At 40.4% G+C, this 13,633-nt stretch overlaps 1 protein-coding gene across 1 annotated transcript; it reads left to right on the top strand.

Moving 5' to 3' along the window:
- The first annotated feature begins 4,264 nt into the window (after positions 1-4,264).
- On the top strand, positions 4,265-4,672 carry LOC142178460 (uncharacterized). The gene has a single exon (XM_075248016.1). It carries the CDS (start codon positions 4,265-4,267, stop codon positions 4,670-4,672), a length of 408 nt encoding a protein of 135 aa, XP_075104117.1.
- Positions 4,673-13,633: the final 8,961 nt, after the last annotated feature.

Genomic DNA, 13,633 nt, shown 5'->3' with positions numbered 1-13,633 from the left:
GCTGATTCTCAGGCTTCCGGGGCAGCATCCCCACCACCCCCGGAAGGGCGTAGAGGAGCTAACGTACCTCCAGTCCCTCTCCCAGTTGTTCCTGATCAGGGCCTAGACATATGGAGTGTTGTACAATTTTTGACTCGAATAGTGGCCTCCCAGGCCCAACACCAAACCCTCGGTATTGTTGATAGGTCTGTGAGTGCGAGAGTTCGAGACTTTATCAGCTTGGATCCTCCAATATTTACAGGGGTTGATCCTAATGCTAACCTACAGGATTTTCTGGATCTTATGCAACGGACCTTACAAATTATACATGCCACAGATGTTGAGTCAGTGGAGTTTACTTCTTATAGACTACGTGATATTGCTGTGACATGGTATGAGTCTTGGAAGCAGACTCGGGGGCCTAATGTGCCACCAGTGATATGGAAGGAGTTCTCTGAGGCATTTTTATAGCAATATTTGCCAATTGAGCTTCGAAGAGCCTAACGAGATAGGTTCTTACACTTAGAACAAGGTAATATGAGCGTTCGGGAATATAGCATGCAGTTCAACTCTTTGGCTAGGTATGCTCCTATGATTGTTGCTGATATAAGTGATCGGGTACACCAGTTTGTTAGTGGTTTGGGGGAACACTTGATAAATGAGTGCACTACAGCTTCTCTAAACCAAGGAATGGATATTACCCGTATTCAAGCATATGCACAGGGTCTAGAGGATTGTAAGAGGCAACAACAAGCCAATCAAGAGCATGATAGAGTCCAGCAGAAGAGGGCGCGGTTTGCAGGTAACACAAAAGAGTTTCGAGGTGGATTTAGGACATAGTTTCCTAGGCGTCCATCTTATCCGGTAGCCAGTGCAACACCACAGTTTCAGGGACAGTGACATGATCGGACCACTTATTCTGGTCTAGGTGAGAGTTCACGAACCCCAGGTCCACAATTTAGAGGCGAGTTCAGTCAGATAAGGCCTCAGTTTCCCAGATGTGATCGATGTGGCTAAAATCATTTTGGAACATGTCGCCAGGGTTCTGATGCATGTTATGCATGTGGACAACCAGGTCATATTATAAGACATTGTCCGATGATAGGTGGAGGGGGTATGGCTCAGCCGACGGCATCTGCAAGGGCTTCTTCTTCGATACGTCCTCCTAGGAAGAGTACGTAGACATCAGCTGGCAGGGGTAGGGGAAGATTTGGAGCTTCTGGTTTAGGAGGTCAGCAGAATCGCATGTATGCTTTATCGAGTCGTCAGGATTTAGAGTCATCTCCGGACGTGGTTACAGGTATACTGTTCGTCTTTTCTATCGATATGTATGCCTTGATAGATCCCGGTTCTACATTGTCGTATATCTCCCACTTCGTTGCTAGTAAATAGGATAGAGAGCCTGAATTGTTGCATAAGTTATTTGAGGTATCTACACCAATGGGTGAGTCTGTTGTAGTTAGACAGGTATATCGAAGCTGTGACGTGAAGATTCATGACCGCCATACGTTAGCTGATTTGCATGAGCTAGAAATGATTGATTTTGATATCATTATGGGTATGGATTGTTGGCTTCTTGTTATGCCAATGTAGATTGTTGGACAAAGGTTGTTCGTTTTAATTTTCCAAGTGAGCATATTATTGAATGGAAAGGTGATGCTGCAACGCCTAAGGGGAAGTTTATTTCTTACCTTAACGATCGAAGGATGATTTTGAAGGGGTACATCTATCATTTGGTATGAGTGCATGATATGGAGGTGAAATCTCCAACCCTTCAATCGGTTCCCATCGTGAATGAATTTCCTGATGTATTTCCTAGTCTTCCTCCCGAAAGTGAAATCGACTTTGCTATTGATGTGCTTCCAGATACTCAGCCAATATCTATTCTTCCATACAGAATGGCTCCTGCTGAGTTAAAAGAATTGAATGCCCGGTTGAAGGATCTTCTAAATAAGGGCTTTATCATGCCCAGTACTTCTCCCTAGGGTGCACCAGTGCTGTTTGTTTGTAAGAAGGACGGTTCGTTAAGAATGTGTATTGACTATTGTAGCTCAACAAAGTGAATATCAAGAACAAGTACTCCTTACCTAGAATTGATGATTTGTTTGATCAGTAGCAAGGTGCCAAGTATTTCTCAAATATTGACCTTCGATCCGGGCTATCACCAATTGCGAGTTAAGGAGAGAGATATTCCGAAAACGGTTTTCCGGACTAGATATGGCCATTATGAATTCCTTGTGATGTCTTTAGGTCTTACTAATGCGCCAGCAGCTTTCATGGATTTAATGAATAGGGTTTTCAAGCCATTTCTAGATATATTTGTAATTGTTTTCATTGATGATATTCAAGTATATTTTCGATCAGAAGCAGAACATGAGGATCATTTGCGTGTGGTGTTGCAGACTTTGAAAAATCAGAAATTATATGCTAAATTATCCAAATATGAATTTTGGTTGAATTCAGTGGCTTTTCTTGGGCATATCGTTTCCGATGAAGGTATTAAGGTAGATGGTCAGAAAATTGAAGCAATACAAAATTGGCCTAGACCCACAACTCCTACAGAAGTTCGTAGTTTCTTGGGCTTAGCTGGTTATTATCAGAGATTTGTGGAGAACTTCTCTTCTATTGCTGCTCCCATGACAAAATTGACACACAAAGCCATTAAGTTCCAATGGTCTGATGCATGTGAAATGAGCTTTCATGAGTTGAAGAAACGCTTAACATCAGCACCTGTTCTAGCACCTCCTGATGGATCTGAAGGTTATGGTATATTGTGATGCATCTGGGGTTGGATTGGGATGTGTTCTAATGCAGCATGGCAAAGTTATTGCATATGCTTCGAGGCAGTTGCGGAAGCACGAACACAATTATCCAACTCATGATATTGAGTTAGCAGCCGTTATATTTGCCTTGAAATATGGCATCATTATATTTATGATGTTCATGTAGATATCTATACAGATCACAAAATTTTACAATATATATTTAAGTAGAAAAAGTTGAACTTGAGACAAAGGATATGGCTTGAATTGCTGAAGGACTATGATGTGGATATTTTGTACCATCCGGGCAAAGTGAATGTGGTAGCTGATGCGTTGAGTCGCAAATCCATGGGCAACTTGAAACATGTAGAAGCTGGGAAATTAGAAATGACTAAGGAGATATATCGATTGGCTGACCTGAGTGTGCGGCTACATGATACAGGTGACCAGGGTGTAGTAGTCCGAAATATTGCGGGGTCATCACTGTTAGCTGAGGTAGAAATGTGTCAATTTGAGTATCCAGAGCTAGTCAAGATTAATGAGAGCATCCCTTTTTAGAAGAAGTAGTTGTTCGAGCAATCTGATGATGGAATTCTAAAATATAAGGGTCGATAGTGTGTACCTAATGTTGGGGAGTTCGTAAGCAAATTATGACAGAGATGCATCAGTCTCGGTACTCAGTTTATCCTGGTTCAACCAAAATGTATCATGATCTTCGTCAGCTATACTGGTGGAACGACATGAAGAAAGATATAGCCACATTTGTGGCTCAGTGTCCCAACTGCCAGCAGGTTAAAGCTGAACACCAGAAACCTGGAGGGCTACTTCAAAATATTGAGATTCCAGCTTGGAAATGGGAATCGATTAATATGGATTTCATTACATGATTGCCCAATTCTCGCCGAAAGTTCGATTCTATTTGGGTCATTGTGGATAGGCAGACGAAATCAGCTCACTTTCTCCTAGTTAGGACCACCTATTCAGCTGAAGACTATGCCAGACTGTATATCAAGGAAATAGTTCGGCTACATGGAGTTCCGCTTTCTATTATATCTGACAGAGGTTCCCAATTTACACCTAATTTCTGGAGATCTTTTCAAGAAGGTTTGGGTACTCTTGTTAACCTTAGTATAACATTTCATCCGTAGACTAACAGACAAGCCGAGCGCACTATTCAGACGCTCGAAGATATGTTGCGAGCTTGTGTCTTAGACTTTAAGGGAAGTTGGGAAGATCATTTACCGCTTATTGAGTTTGCCTACATCAACAGTTATCACGCCAGTATTCAGATGGCACCCTATGAGGCACTATATGGGAGAAAATGCAGATCTCATATTGGCTGGTTTGATGTTGGCGAGACAAAGTTGCTAGGACCCGAATTGGTACAGCAAACTGTAGAAAAGATAAAGTTGATCCAGGAAAGGCTGCGTACAGCTCAAAGTCGATAGAAATCATATTCAGATAACCGACGTCGAGACATGGAATTTGCTGTGGGAGACTAGGTATTCTTGAAAGTGTCGCCTATGAAGGGTGTAATAAGATTTGGCAAGAAGGGAAAACTTAGCCCTAGATATATCGGGCCATATCAGATTGTTCAAAGAATTGAGCGAGTAGCCTACAAACTTGACTTGCCACAGGAATTAGATGCAATCCATCCAGTATTTCACGTTTCCATGCTTCGCAAATTTTTAGGTGATCCTTCTTGCATCAGCCCTATTGAGGATATTCAAGTTACCGAGGACTTGTCATATGAAGAAATACCTGTTGCCATTCTTGACCGTCAAATCCGTAAGCTACGGACTAAAGAGGTAGCCTCAGTAAAAGTACTTTGGAGGAACAATAATATAGAGGAAATGACATGGGAGGCCGAGGAAGACATGAAGTCCAGATACCCTCATTTATTTGAGTCTTCAGGTGATATGCTTGAGTGACAGTTGAGGTAATTAAGTTATGGCTAAACGTCTTATTATTATTATTATTGTATAAGTAAACAGTCGTGTGGGGGCCAAGTTGATATTATTATGATGATGTGTAGCCCTGTGTGGCCTTGGATATGTATGTTTGGGCTGATGGCAAACTCTGGCGAAAATTTTTATGTATTCGGCGTTATCATGATATAAGGGGCTAATTCGATAGGAAGATAATTTCTATGAGATATTTAAATGATGCGATAGTTATACGTTAAGATTGGAAGTCATTCGAGTTGTGATTAAAAATTCAACAAAGATCGCCGCAAGTTACGGGTTTTAAATTTCACTGAAATTTGGATAAAATGTCGATGCGCTTTTCTCTAAATATACTAAGATTTATGGTATGTTCTACCTACCTAATCGAAGGTCTATGAATCTAATTTCCAATGAAACAAACCGATACTTAATACGACTTCGGAGTAGAGAGATATTAACATTTTTCGTACAGGGGTGCACATTGTTACGAGAACAGTGTGCTTAGTCGGTTTTAGTTAAAATTTATTTTATTTAAGTCAATTTAAAACAGAACCCCTGCATTTTATCCTCTCCAAAACATAACCTAAAACCTAAGGATTTCCTCTCAAGCTCCTTCCATCCATCTAGCCAATCATAACAACAATTTAGTCATCCTCAAGATAGAGAACACCATGGTAGCTTCGGAATCGTGAATTCTTCGGTGTTTCACTTTTCATAAGAAGACTCCGCCTTGAAGTAATCTCTAATTTAAAGTAATTCTGGTCATACAAGGTAAGATTTAAATTCCTCTTTGATCTTTGTAAACTTCTACCATAAGAATTCCTAAGAAATAGTTGAAACCTCTATAGAAATGTTTTTGATTTTTTTTTTAAGAAACCTCTCTTAATATGACTTGATTGTTGGGGTTGTTCTATATGGTTTTATTGTGTTGTTTGTATCTATGAAGACATGGATGGAATCGTTTCGATGAGAAGATGTAGTAAAGTAAAAATTTGGTGGTGTGTTGGGGGGAAATTAAACTACAAAAGAGTCTATAAATTCATGGCCGCAAGTTGTTCGCGTAAATGTCTAAATGAAGAATTATATAAGATATGAGCTTGAATTTGATATTGAATGGTTTTTATTATGTATGAAATCATTTCTAAGGCTTTCGAGGTCTCGGAAACCGTATATAACTCCATCGACAAGGTATGTAGGGCTTTCGCTATACTTTTCGGCATGACTAGAATTCGAATAAATGTTTATCGAGTTATTTCGTCGGATTCGAGTTATTTCACCTTCAACTTATAAAGATGCTTAGACCTGATCCTTTCTCATAGATTGCTTACTTCAGAGAATATCTATGAATTCTCGGTTTCCTAGTTCCTTGTTTAAAAAGAACTAGAGCCTTTTTACTCGTTCTCATTTTGACGTTCATATAAATCATGAATAAGTAACACTTACTTCAAAGGTACTCATAATACATAACTCTCATTTTCATAGTACTTGTTGGCTTATAGTTGAAAATTAAATATTTTAGCGACAACCATGATAGTCGGGGAATAATGATGATAGGCCACTTCGACTCTTCTTAGAATACGTCTTTTATGGTTAGTTTTGCATTGCACTTATATAATTCATGATTTAATATATGTATATATTTACTTTCATTACCGAGCCGCATTATAGACGGCCGGGTATGACACATATTGTGTAACCACTGATCAGTTGGGATTACCGAGCTTCACGTGGCCGGGTACGATTCTACCGAGCCTTTATTATGGCTGGGTATGTTATGGATATTATAGCCCCACAGAGGAATTTATTATTATATAATGTGATATATTATAAGTAGCGATAGTGAACGACGGTGTCACGAGCATACATTTATATCCATGTTGAATTGTTTCAGAATTCAAATTGTCTCTATGTCTCTTCTCTTGTTAGGTACATTTTTCATGTTACACTTGTCGCCCTACATATTCAGTACATATTTCGTACTGACGCCTTTTTATGCATTGTGTTCATGCCTACAAGTTCAGATAGGCAGAGCGGCGTGCCTCCTTAGTAGGACCCCCAGGATCAACGTTGGCTTTCACACTCCACTTCTTTGGAGTTGCTGACTTTTAGTCCATAGGTACTGTTACAGATGTATATGTGTAGTTTTGGGCATGTCGGGGGCCTTGTCCTGACATGTTGAGATTGTCTTACACTCTTAGAGGCTTGCAGACTAGCGGTCATTGCATGTATATTTATTTTGTATGGCCCTATCGGCCTTCTGGATAGCTGTTATACTGTTGTTGCAGCCTTGTTGGCCTATATATATATATAAATATATATATATATATATATATATATATATATATATATATATATATATATATATATATGTCGTTTTGGGCTCTTATGTCTGCAGGTTATTATATTTCAGATCATATCTCATGGTTGGTTCACTCGGGCCTTCGACCATCGGGTGCCAGCCACACCTCCTAAGATTGGGGTGTGACAGGGCCATAGTGAGGCCACTTAAATACAATGAAACAAGAGTAAGACCATGTAGCTATGATGTTTGAATATTTTGTTGAAGACATACGTAGTCTAAAAAAGTGATAATGGATAACGTGATTATCTGAAAGGATATGCTAATGATAGATCGCTAGTACCCCCAAGAAGGTGGAAGGTTAAGGGAGGTAAATTCTTCATACATGGCAATGTGAATGATAGGGTCAACGATCCTAGAAACTAAGAGTATGTTTGTAAAGGGATTTTATACTTTTTAGAGGGTCAGGAACAAGGGAACCTAAGGAAGTACTATAGGTCAAATGTGGAAGGTTGCGAGTTTTTAGAATGGGTTAATCATAGATTTGCGATTTAACAAAAGTTCCAAGACTTTAAGAAAGGCGGAACGAGTGGGAGAAATAAATGTGATGTTATAATAACCCAAGAGGGTATTTGGGCTTGATGGAGAGCCTCTAAAAAAATCTTACAAGCAAAGAAGTGTTAAGTGAGATGGTGAGAAGAAATGGGGAGAAAACCTATAAATTGAGATGGTCACGGTTATCATAAAATATCTTGTATTAAAAATGGTGAACTCGCTTAGAGCATAAGTGTTAATAAAAGTTATAAAAGACTAACCGTAATGCAACCGAATTGGGTGACACCGAATATCAACTAAAGGATCTAGAGATAGTTCATGTCTACATACACTGAAAAGTGAGACTATTGGTGGTGAAGTTGTGGTATGATAAACTCATTAAACCAGGCACAATGATATTTTAAGTTCACGGGAGGTAGACAAGTGTGTAACACAATAAGGCTATCAATTATACACTATGAGCAAAATAGAATGGGAATGAATGCTCCAGTTAGAAAGAAAAGATGGTACCAGCATATTGTCCAGGCCAAAGGGCGATCAAAAAGGGAAAAACAACACAATCTACCTAAAGGGAAAATGAAAGGTTCAAAATAGATTGAAAGAGGATGAACACATATTACGGGCCATACATGTTTAATATGGTAACTCTTAAGCCGCAATATCAGGGAACTCTATTGGTAGCTACAATACGGGGAATGAGGTGAGTTGCTCATTGAGGATGGAACCAGGTGAACTAAGTCTAACACTTAAGAGTAAAACCAAAAGTCGTTGTTGAAGAATTTAGGAGGATCTCAAGTTTCAGAGAATGCCCTACTCGGGCCGATGACTCTTCCAAAATTGTATATATATAAAGGGTGTTGATATACGTTTTGGGCGATGTTTAACCGCAAAGAGGGATCGTGAGAATATTCATAGGGGAAGTAGTGCGGTTTCTTAAATTCTATAAGGCACATAAGGGGAGAAGAAGTGAGCTAAGAAAAGTCGGAGCACAATGTTACCTTACATTTGATGCAATGCCGTGCAGGTCGATGTTATTAGGGTATGTGCGCGAGTTAGCATGTGTTATTCATTTGAAACAGAAGGTCCTATGAAAAAAAACTCATTCAGTAATGTCTTTTGTTGAGAATTTGGAAGAGTTAGTTGCAAGTATTCATATGAGATTGTAATATATCAGGGAAATTATTGTAGAACTCGACTCGTGGGAGGTCTTATGTAAGAGAAATGAGATAAAGATGTTCCACTAATGATGCAACATCTTCAGGTGATCGCTTATGCTTCAAGGCAACTCAAGAATTAAGAAAGGACCTATTCAACACATGACTTAGAACTTGCAGCGGTAGTTTTGTATAAAGATTTTGCGACATTATGTGTATGGGGTCCACGTGGATATATTTATGAAACACAAGAGCCTTCAATATATTTTTAAACAAAAGGATTTGAATCTGAGACAGAGATGATGGCTCGAGTTACTCAAGGACTATGATATCGATATTCTCTATCACCCGGTAAAGGCCAATATTGTGGCGTATGCTCTTAGCCGGAAATCTATGGGAAGTTTGGCTCACTTGGAGTCATATCAAAGGTAGTTGGCCAGAGAGGTTCACTAATTGGCTAGTTTGGGGGTTTGTCTTGCGGACTCTAATGAAGGAGGAGTAATTGTACAGAATAGAGTTGAATCATCACTTGTGGCAGAAGTGAAAGAGAAGCAATATAATGATCCATTATTGGTACAGCTGAAGGAGGGAATTCATAAACACAAGACCACAGCTTTTTCTTTTGGCATTGATGATGGTACCCTGCGGTGCCAAGGGCACCTATATGTTCCAAATATTGATAGTCTTTGGGAAAGGATTTTGGCAGAAGCTCACACTTCTAGGTATTCCTTACACCCAGGTTCTACAAAAATGTATCATGATCTCAAAGAAGTTATTGGTGGAATAACATGAAAAGGGATGTGGCGGACTTTGTGGCAAAATGTTCGAACTGTCACCAAGTGAAAGCCGAACATCAAAGGCCTGGAGGATTATTACAAAGCATAGAAATGCCAATGTGGAAAAGGGAAATAATCAATATCGATTTTGTGGTAGGATTATCGCGCACTATGCGCAAGTTTGACTCAATTTGGGTAATTATGGATCGATTCATGAAATCAGCGCACTTCTTGCCAGTCAAATCTACTAACACAGTGGAACAATATGCTCAACTGTATATCAAAGAAATAGTCAGGTTGTATGGCATTCCAGTCTCAATCATTTCAGATCGAGGGGCACAATTCACGGCAAACTTTTGGAAGAAATTTCAGCAAGGTTTGGGTACTCAAGTAAATCTTAGTACAACCCTTCATCCACAAACTGATGGGAAGATAGAGCGGACCATTCAAACGCTTGAGGATATGTTGCATGCTTGTGTTCTTGATTTCAAAGGTAGCTGGGATGATCATTTACCCCTCATAGAGTTTGCTTATAACAATAGCTTTCATGCTAGTATTTAGATGGCACCATTCGAAGCATTATATCATAGGAGATGTAGATCTCCCATTGGGCGGTTCGAGGTTGGAGAAATCCTACATATATGGATATATTATGGGAATATGAGTATGAATTAAGTATTGGAACTCTTGGTGTGGTGATTGGAATCCATAAGTTCCTAATATAAATACATAATTATTGCAGAGATTGAAAGGTGATTATTTGATAGGATTTGTTGGTTGGGTGTGAATGGATGGTCATACATATGCTGTTGGAAGTTATAAATTGGTTAGAAATGATGGTGGAATAAATTATTGGTTAATGGTGATAGTTGGATGAACTAATACTATGGTTATGAGATGTAAAGATCTATACCTACAAGGTGTTTGATAATATGCCTGAATGGCTTAAGTTATGGAATTTCTTACTAATATTGGTCTCATTGAATGTTTTATTGTAGATTGAAGTTGCTTAAGTGTATTGGATCATTTTAGTATCATTAAGGGCGAATTTGAGGTATGTATGGCTAAAACCTCCTCTTCTTAGAAATTGAACCCCATTGGTATCCATACAAATATTGTAAGTTCCAAAAATTGATCGATGTGGTGGTTGATATCTCAAATGAATTTGTGTTGCAAGAATATATTTTCAAGGTGTGTTTCAATATTTTCATTATACTATTTTGTCAATTTAGAATGTGGAATATGGGTAAAAATACCTAGACTTCAAGTCGAGTTTAAATTGATATTGTTATGCCGAAATGTGTGAAATCCTCTTTATGCTTACGGCTTATAATTGCTTTCGTATGTGCCTATTATTTTGAATTGAAAGGTTTAATGTTGAAGGTGGAAATGATGTGAAATGTTGGGAAAGAGAACTTGAGTTATGAAATGTGTCCTAGTGCCAAGCATGATGAAATAATTGTGTCCCCAAGTGTCGATGAACTGATATATGTTTAATAAACATGAAATGAGATGATTGATGGAAATGGAAAAATGTCTTGGTAAGACGGCCTAGCCGATCGGTCCATGATCGGACGCCATGCCGCACACATAGTGGTACCGTGCTGATATTGAAATCGGAAGGTGAGAATGAAATTGTGAATGAGATACATGTCTTAAATGAGACAACCTAGCCGATAGAGTCGTGATCAGACTCCACGAAATGAAAGCGGTGGTATTATGATAATGATGTAATAGTATTAAATGTTCCAACCTAAAGCTATGGAAATTATTTAAAAGCTATGTGATTCTTTTAATTGATGATGTGTTGTTGTTTAAGGTTGTTGTTGATCTTTATGATTACTATATCTTGGATTATTGTTCTTTCTAATGAGATGGTGTTTAGTTATACATACTAGCACTATTCCACAGTACTAACGTCCTTTTTGCCCGGGGCACTACATCTTTGAAATGGATGTAGGTGGTTCCGTAGCAGACAGTGTTGATCGCAGATAGCAGTACATCCTCTCTTCAGCTGATTTGGTGAGCTCCATTTCATTTTGGGGTCTTGTATCATTCGTTTATCATGTATGTTGTATTTTGAGGTATAGCCGGAGCCTTGTTGCCGGCATTTCCATATTAATCTTCAGTTTTACTTAGATGCTCCATAGACAGATTGTGGGTGGTGTTTGATGTTGGGGATTTAAGTAGAAATGTTGGTATTTGGAAATCAAGTGTTTTTAAAGAAACTATAGACTTGTAAAATTTTGGATATTATGGTTGAAACTGCTAATGGAACCAAAGTGAAAGTTGTTAATGAAATATTGTCAGAGAGTGATTAATGGAGTACACCTCCTCTTTATTCAAGGATGAATTTGGGTAGAATGAAATCTAACAGGCTTGTTCAGTCGAGTTTTCTCGATTGAGCACCGATCGCGCTCCTCGGTCTTGGGGCGTGACAACTCCACCACTCTGAACTATATCTTTAGGATGGCCTCCTGCTGGCTGGCTTCCACCTCTAGCGGCCTGGTCTCCACCTCTAACAGCCACCTCTAATAGGTTGAACCCTACCTTGGGCTCTCTGACCCCTACCTCTAGCTGGCTGAGTGGATGGTGCCAGGATTATGGCACGAGAACCCTGCTGTTGTGGCTGCAGACCCACTAATCTCGGACAGGTCCTCGAATTTGCCCATACTCACCACACTCAAAACATCCATCTGAGTATTGCGGCTAAGGAAACTGAGACTAACCCTGATAGGCCCGCTGACCGCGATAATAAATCTGAAGAGGAGGTGCCCTGATAGGAGCTGGTGGTGCACTATAAGTTGGCTGCCCCGAAAGAGGTATATAAGGACCACGACCCCCTGAAGCTTCATGGGATGTCTGGAGTGCTGAATGAAACGACTTGGGAGGATGGCCCCTACCAAAAGTACCTCGACCTCCAGATGAGATCCCACTGAATCCACCGGAATGACGCGACCTCTTGTCAGAACCCTGACCACTCCCCTGTGATAGAACCATCTCAACTCGCCTAGCCACATTGGTTGTATCCTGGAAAGAAATCTCACTCCCTGTCTCCTTAGCCATCTGCAATTTGATAGGCCGAGCAAGTCCCTCAATAAACCTCCTCACCCTCTCTCTCTTGGTGGGAAGTATAAGAAGAGCATGGTGGGCCAAGTTAATAAATCTAATCTCGTACTAAGTAACGGTCATAGAACCCTGCTGAAGGCACTCAAACTGCCTCTGATAGTCCTCTCTCTGAGTGATAGGAAGGAACTTCTCCAGAAATAGCTAAGAGAACTGATCCCGAGTCAAAGCAGGTGAACCAGCTGGTCTAGCCAAACAGAAATCCCTCCTCCATTTCTTGGCGGAATTTGATAGACGAAAAACAGCAAAGTCGACCCCATTAGTCTCCACCACCCCTTCCGTAGAACCTCGTGACAACTGTCCAAATAGTTCTGGGGATCATCTGAAGATGTATCACCATAAGTAATAGTGAAGAGCTTGGTGAACCTGTCCAATCTCCGCATGGCCTCAGAAGACATAACTGATCCATCGTCGGTCTGTGCTGCAACACCTAGCGGAACTACCCCAACTGGTTGAGCTGCTGGAGTCTGAACTGAGGGGTCATCTGCTCCGGAGTATGAGTAGCGAGAGTCTGTGCTCCTCCCCCATCTCAAGAGACGGCTGGTGCTACAGGAAGTATGTCAGCATGAGTAACACTCTCCATAAGTCCCATTAGACGGACCAAGGTATCCTGAAGTACCGAGGTAGCTATGAACCCCTCTGGAACCTGAGTTGGCCCTGCTGGAACAGTCTGGGCAGGAACCACATCCTCAAAATCTACCTGAGGCTCTACCGCTGGTACTTCTGCTAGAACTTTGGGCTTAGCCCTGCCCCTACCTCGGCCTCTAGCATGGCCCCGGCCTCCTCCTCTGCCCCTCGTAGGAGCTGCCACTGGGGGCTCGGGCTACTGATCAACGGATGAAGCGGTACGTGTTCTTGCCATCTGCGAAAGAACATAGTAGAGAGTTCAATTAGTATTGAGAGATCAAACCGCACGACAAAGATGAATAGAAGCGAAATTGTTCCTAACATTGTAGTCTCTGGGGGATAAGCACAGACGTCTTCGTACCGATCCCTAAGACTCTACTAAGCTTGTTCGTGAATTATGAGACCTAGG

The sequence above is a fragment of the Nicotiana tabacum genome, chromosome 3 (genome assembly GCF_000715075.1).
Source record: "Nicotiana tabacum cultivar K326 chromosome 3, ASM71507v2, whole genome shotgun sequence".
Lineage (NCBI taxonomy): Eukaryota > Viridiplantae > Streptophyta > Magnoliopsida > Solanales > Solanaceae > Nicotiana > Nicotiana tabacum.
This window is presented reverse-complemented; position numbering and strand designations above follow the sequence as displayed.